The sequence below is a fragment of the Lolium rigidum genome, chromosome 7 (genome assembly GCF_022539505.1).
Source record: "Lolium rigidum isolate FL_2022 chromosome 7, APGP_CSIRO_Lrig_0.1, whole genome shotgun sequence".
Classification (NCBI taxonomy): Eukaryota; Viridiplantae; Streptophyta; class Magnoliopsida; order Poales; family Poaceae; genus Lolium; species Lolium rigidum.
The window spans coordinates 131,611,279-131,617,579 of record NC_061514.1 but is presented as its reverse complement, the minus strand read 5'-3'; the positions used below and the strand labels follow the sequence as shown (position 1 = coordinate 131,617,579).

Here is a 6,301-nt window from a genome sequence, read left to right as displayed (position 1 = left end):
TCCCTGCGGAAGCGGAACTCAAAGGCCTTAAACTTAACCACCGCATCAGCTTTAGCAATCGGGCGAGCCTCATCAGACGGATCCCCAAGAACCCCAGCCTGGAGCATGGCCACCTGAATACGCACCACCGCCCTGCGTCTCAGACTAACAAGGTCCACATCAACAGTCTTACCAACAAGAGAACCAACAGCCCACAAACCCAGGAAGTGTCGCAGCGTATGAGGCACTCCATCGACGTGCAGCCACACCTTCTCGAGTTCAGCCTTGTGAGGAACCTCTGCTGACTGCCAAGCGGATATGGAGATAGACGAGCTGAAAGAAGGCACCCCCACCTGAATACCATCAAGTCTATCAAGATCATCAAAGGAAGGAACTGAAACCAAGAACTGCATATCACTATGAGGAACCGCTTCCCACTTCCAATTGGGATGGTCAGAACACCGACGAGCCACCTGTTTAGCAATCACATCAGCAGGCACCAAATCACCACTGACCACTACAAGAGCAACAGGTGACTGAGTCGGGGCAAGATCATCATTAACCACTGAGTCCGGGAAAGCGGTAAAGTAAGTCTCCAGAAGGCCAGACCCAGAAACAAAAACAGATGGTCTCGGTAACTTAAGCACAGGACAACGAGCTGTGGGGTGTGCTTTCTTATCACAAATATAACAATAATGGTCAACCTTGCAATCCTTCACAGCATGAGAATTATCCGCACATTTCCAGCACCTAACACTTTTCTTGGACTTACCAGCTGGTTTGGTCACCTCCGCCGCCGGAACCACCGCACCCGCCTGGGGTGTCACAGACTGAGGCTGCTGCACCAAAGGTAGCTGAGGCCCTGACTGCTGCTGCGGCTGTCCAAACGCACCCTGTCCTAGCTGAGACTGAATAGGTACCTGCTGAAACTGTGATGGAAATTGCCCGTGCTGTTCATACCCTGACGGGATATAGGGGAACTGATACATGTGCTGGTGCCCTTGCATCGGAGCCATCGAACCCTGAGAGACATAGCCCTGTGACTGTAAGGAGGGCTGGCCGAGAGACTGAGCTCCAGCGGTGAGTACCGGCCCTCCCTGGACCGTCGCAGGCGGCACCGTCTTCTTCTTCTTACTCTTGTGCTTCCTGGCGGCAACCTGAGGCTGAGGTGGAGGCATGACCGGAGGCTGAGGCATCGTCGGTCCCTGTGGCATGACCGCTCCCCCTTGGATGAGACCCGTAGGTTGGGGGAAATACGGCCGCGACGGGAGCTGCGACCCAACAAACGGCACAGTCGCAAGGTGTGGCTGAGCGGCCCCGGCAGCTGGACGGAACGGAGCAGCAGCCGGTCTCGGAGCGCCTTGAGCTGCTTGACCGATGAAGGGTGGGCGTACGGGCGGTATCCCTCCAGGTACCGGCATACGGGCCACCCCTCCATGGCCGGCCAAACCTGGGTTGGAGCCCCGAGGCGGGGGAAAGCCCCCAGGCTGTTGCTGCCCCGCCATACCGGCCGGCGGGCGGGCAGCGATCGCGGCGAACGACGGCGGCCTCAGAGGCGCCCACCCCCGACGAAGAACAGAAGAAGCCCCCTGGAACCGAAGACCTTGAGACTGCGACGCCCACGGGAGACGTGTCGAGGCGGGAGAAGCAGGCTTGGGCGCAGCAGAACTTGACGTAGGCAGGACCGACGAAGACCTCGGCACCCGCTGCGAGGACCTTGACGACGAGGACGCAGACGTCGGCGCGCTCGACGACGAAGTGGGCGAGGCCGGTGAGGACCCAGACGGAGACGCAGAAGGAGCCGAGGGCGTTGGCACTCCAGGCGACGACGGCGGCGAAGCAGCCTGGGGCGGCGACGATCCCTGAGGCGGCGGCGATGGTGTCGGGGGCGAGGACGAAGGAGACGCAGACGTAGGGTGTGGCGGCTGCGGGCGATCGTGAAGCGTTGACCGGACGCTCGAGTCCATCCACAGGTAACGCAACACGTTGCCCAGCCCGGCCCACGAGAACGAACTCCCGGCCCCACCTCCATGCACAGGCGAGGGAAACTGCCCCCCAGACGACGCGCCATCGGAAACGGCCGTAACGGCACCCACCTGCGGAGTACTGCCGTCGTCCGCCTCCGCGAAGAATTGGCCAAGGACTGCCGGCGGCGAGACACGACGAGGCGGGATAGGACCACGCCACGTCCCCGCCCTCACCTTCCGCTGCAGCCGAAGGCCATGGGCCGACTTCACTTGGCGGCGTTCACGAACCGCCGGCACCCCTTCTAGCGCCTCAGAAGCCGCCGGCGCCCCTCCACAAAGGATCTCATCAGCCCTGCAAGACCGAGAACACAACGTACCTGCGCTCGCCGCCCGCGAGGGAGACTCCCAGACCCTCGACGCCGGAGTGGGGTAGCCTATCTCCGACCAAAAGTCGGCCACCATCTCCTCGTCCGATCTGTTCCCACGCCGCACTAGTGTCGACCATGCCGGCGCCCTCGGCGATCCGACTACGTCCATGGCCACGTTGAAAGGAACGTCGGAGTCGCACGACTCATCGGAAGAACTACAAACGTCCTCCACGAGAACGTCGAGACAACCCGCGCCCCCCACCGCAGAGCTCTCCTCTAGACCGCGTAGCTCACCAGGGGCGAGAGTCTTGCGGCGGCGCCGCCCAGCGCCTAGGTCCGGCGGGATTCCGGCCTCCGCCGTCGAGGAGGCGACAACGGTCATCCCGTCACTTTTCAGCTGGCGCGGACCAACTACTTTTCCCTACGAACAGCCTGTGCCATCGACACTAATGTTGGCAATGCATAGAGGTTTCCTTCGCGGCATGTTTTCCAGTCTGAAGATGTTTCCTGAAACTTTTCAACCTGAAGTTTGACTTACATAATGATGCACTTCTTCTCGTACATACTTTTGTAGTTTTCTTTTTCTGAATTAGCCTTCTCAAGGCTCTCCATGAGCCTCTTGATCTCTTGTTCTGTGCGTTTCTTTGCTTCCTGCCTTTCTTTCTCCAGTTCCTCTTTAAGTTTGTTAAACTCCTCTTTCTGCTCATTATGCTTTTCGTGATCTAGCCTTTTCAAATTCTCTGCATTCGCAATTTCCTGTTGAACATTATCATGCTCCTTTTGAGATTTTTCCAGGCTCTCCCTGAGCCTTCGGATCTCCTCTTCTGTACTGTTCAGATTCTCATCAACCTATTAATGACATGAATTAAGTAAGGTAATTCATTGATAGAAATCCAATATTGACCAAGATTGGGATTGACTTATTCAGAGCAGAAAGACAACTACATGAACACTAGATCTCATTAGGAAAAAGGTCTCACAAGTTAATATTCTGCATGAAAATTTTGACTTCAGCACTACCATATTTGTTTCTTTATAAAAACAACATTTCGAAAGGATGGTACAACCTAATCACACACGTACTTATAATGATAAACAAAATAATTGGGAGGATAATATTTGATCAAGACAACAGGACAAAATTTTAATGTAAATTTTAACTGTTTCTTTATAAAAACAACATTTCGAAAGGATGGTACAACCTAATCACACACGTACTTATAATGATAAACAAAATAATTGGGAGGATAATATTTGATCAAGACAACAGGACAAAATTTTAATGTAAATTTTGACCTCGTGTGTAGCAAGTCTCTTACCGTCTTAGTGATATGTGTCAGCTGCTCATTAATCATTTCTGCAGAATATCCATCAACACTAACCTCATCATGTCTGTCATGAACTTTCTGCATTAAGACAACAAAAACACAGGTAAGAAAACAACGAGGGCATCTATCATCCAAAGGCAATAACTTCACTAAAAGCCCAATTACCTGAATGTTAGGGGACATCTGATAGGAAAAGACTCTGCCACAGTTATTTGATATAACAGAGTCAACTACATCAAGCAATTTTTTCCGTTGCATATCACGGTGCTCCATATTACTGGTCTTGTTGTCAAAGAGAACAACCCTATTTTGACACAGCTTTAACATGTTCTGTAAAGAAGAGGATACAGATGTTTATATACAAGCAAATTGAAAGTAACACTAATAATACATCAGAAGCATCCTCTTGACACAATTGAACTAAATGCATTTTGAAAGACTTAAAACAAATCAGAAAGATATAAAATAGACCTTGAGATATTTAGGGGATCTCCCAGCTAGCATTTTCTTCCAAGCAACCTCGTCCCCTACTTCATCTCCACGTGTGAAAACTAGTATAATGTGATCAAGGATTTTATCACCAAAAAAAAGTTTAATCGACTCAACAGTCTCCTGCTCTTCACAAGAAAATCGTGCTTCAGCAGAGAATACCATAAGCATTGCATGGATGCCATGCTTACTCATCTCTATACACTTGACAATCTCTTTACGTGCATCTTCAATCGAAATTTCCATGTCAAATAAGCCTATTAAAAAATGGCAAGGTTAACAGTAATTACAAGCTTAGCTAGCGCCATACCAGTAGTAGGAGATACCATAGTGAACAATTCAGGTTCAATTAAGTGAGTCTAACAATGTTGCTGCAATAATAGGAGGACACTACCCTCATATCATGGGTTGATACAGTAGGATAACTAGGAAAAATTGCAGAAAATTACGATAGAATTGTCAGCGACGAAACATGGTCATGCATAAACAGAAGATACTTCCAGCTCTAGACTTCCATCTTGAGAAAGACAATAGACTGCTAGAGAAAAAAGAGCAAGTTCGCCTTCAAAGAAAATATTGCATAGCTATTGGAAATTGGCCTTTTTACATGTTTCTGCTAAAGTACAAGCCAGAATTCCCTGTATTTCGGCTAGTACCCTTTTTAGGGAATATTTTGGCAAGTACCTAAATAGTACAATCTGCGAGTCTATATTTAAGAGCAATTTAATGATTAAACCATATGGTTCTTGCTGTATAAATAAGATTCTTTTTCTATAGAATATACAACTTCAATGCATGATCACAAGACAGGTTTAGCAAAAGAAATTAAACAAGGCAAAAGGCTTAAAACAGGTACAAGACTAACCCAGAGAGAGAGAGAGAGATCGCTCGGTAGGGATCTTTCAACAGACTTAATCAATTTAGACGGGGATTCTTACCTGGAGTGTCAATAACGTTCACAGTGCGGGTGACACAGCCATCTTGGAATGTCGTGCTACTTTTCTGGCAAGTTTCAGTGACGCTTAAATAGGAGCGCTCCGACGCAAATGCTTCCTTTCCGAGGATGCAATTTGCGGTGGCGCTCTTCCCAGTACCGATTTTCCCGACCAGAGCAAGCGTAACTTCGGCAAGGGGAGGGCAGGGCAGCACCGCCCAGTCGCCGTCGCCGTCATTGCCCCCACCGCCCATGATGAAATCAATCAGAGGAATCGCCCGGGATCTGCCGAGAAAAGAAACATCACCCAAAATACAAATGTTCAGAAACTCAAAGCATTGATCAAAGACGGAAAAAAAACACAACCAAGACGTAGAGATCTGTATAAAGGAGAGGGTAATCGTCCTACGCAGCACACATGCACACAGCGGCCTCACCTTCACCAGTCACCAGAGCTTTTGCAAACAGTACGTGGGGAGTGGAGTTGAGACTTGAGACTTGAGACGGCTCTGGAAGAAGAGCGGAAGAAACCCAAACGGCGTCAAGGAAATTGAATGCATCGCGAGTTCACTAGGAGGTCACTGACTCTGCTTTTCGTTGTTCCGCCGGTTCGCGTTCTACCGGAATTTCGACTCTCTAGCTAGCCAATGTCAAAGTTACGCCCATTTTTGGCTTTATCAAAACTTTTTAGTATATTTTCAGATTTATTTATTTTATTTTTTTCCTTATATTAACTTACTCATTAAAACATGCAAGAAATAAAGATGAAATTTTGGCATTTTTATATAACAATATAAATAAATAATTCATAAACAATTTTAGCATAGGTAAACCAATTTTTTTTACAACCACACCGCTAGCTAGTTGTATGACAGGTAGGGAAGCATGTGGTGCCAGTATATATTGATGGAAAAAAGGCAGGCAACATGTAGTTCAAGATGCAACAGGTCCAGTCAGGTTCAGACATGTTACTGGATTGGTGGACATGTAGACTAATTTGAGATTCCAGGTTTAGACCGGACCTACTTTAGTAGGGTAGCGGGTAAACCCAGGTTCGACCCTTTTGAGAGGTACTGCTGCGTGACTTTGCTCATGGTGAATGGCTGCTACTGCTGTAGTAGTTAGAAGCGGATCAGGAAATCAACAACATAACTCTTCTCTCTTTAATTTCACACAAGAAATCACTGATTGGGTACTGAACTGAATTAGAAAATTGTTGAAAAAAGCAAATAATTT

The 6,301-nt window shown here is 48.6% G+C and overlaps 1 protein-coding gene across 1 annotated transcript; it reads right to left on the bottom strand.

Moving 5' to 3' along the window:
* Nucleotides 1-2,848: 2,848 nt before the first annotated feature.
* On the bottom strand, nt 2,849-5,564 carry LOC124672004 (immune-associated nucleotide-binding protein 9-like). Its single transcript, XM_047208312.1, has 6 exons — nt 5,503-5,564; nt 5,070-5,350; nt 4,114-4,388; nt 3,808-3,972; nt 3,634-3,720; nt 2,849-3,163 (listed from the first exon to the last, which is right to left on the bottom strand). The coding sequence occupies exons 2-6, from the start codon at nt 5,317-5,319 to the stop codon at nt 2,849-2,851; spliced, it is 1,092 nt and encodes a 363-aa protein (XP_047064268.1). The 5' UTR covers nt 5,320-5,350; nt 5,503-5,564.
* Nucleotides 5,565-6,301: the final 737 nt, after the last annotated feature.

Excerpts from the sequence above, each read along its gene's own strand:
- LOC124672004 (XM_047208312.1), bottom strand. The coding sequence starts at position 5,319 with ATGGGCGGTGGGGGCAATGACGGCGACGGCGACTGGGCGGTGCTGCCC. Across the intron at positions 3,973-4,113 it reads GATCCCCTAAATATCTCAAG|AACATGTTAAAGCTGTGTCA; the intron begins GTCTATTTTATA and ends TCTTCTTTACAG. Across the intron at positions 3,164-3,633 it reads TGACACATATCACTAAGACG|GTTGATGAGAATCTGAACAG; the intron begins GTAAGAGACTTG and ends TGTCATTAATAG.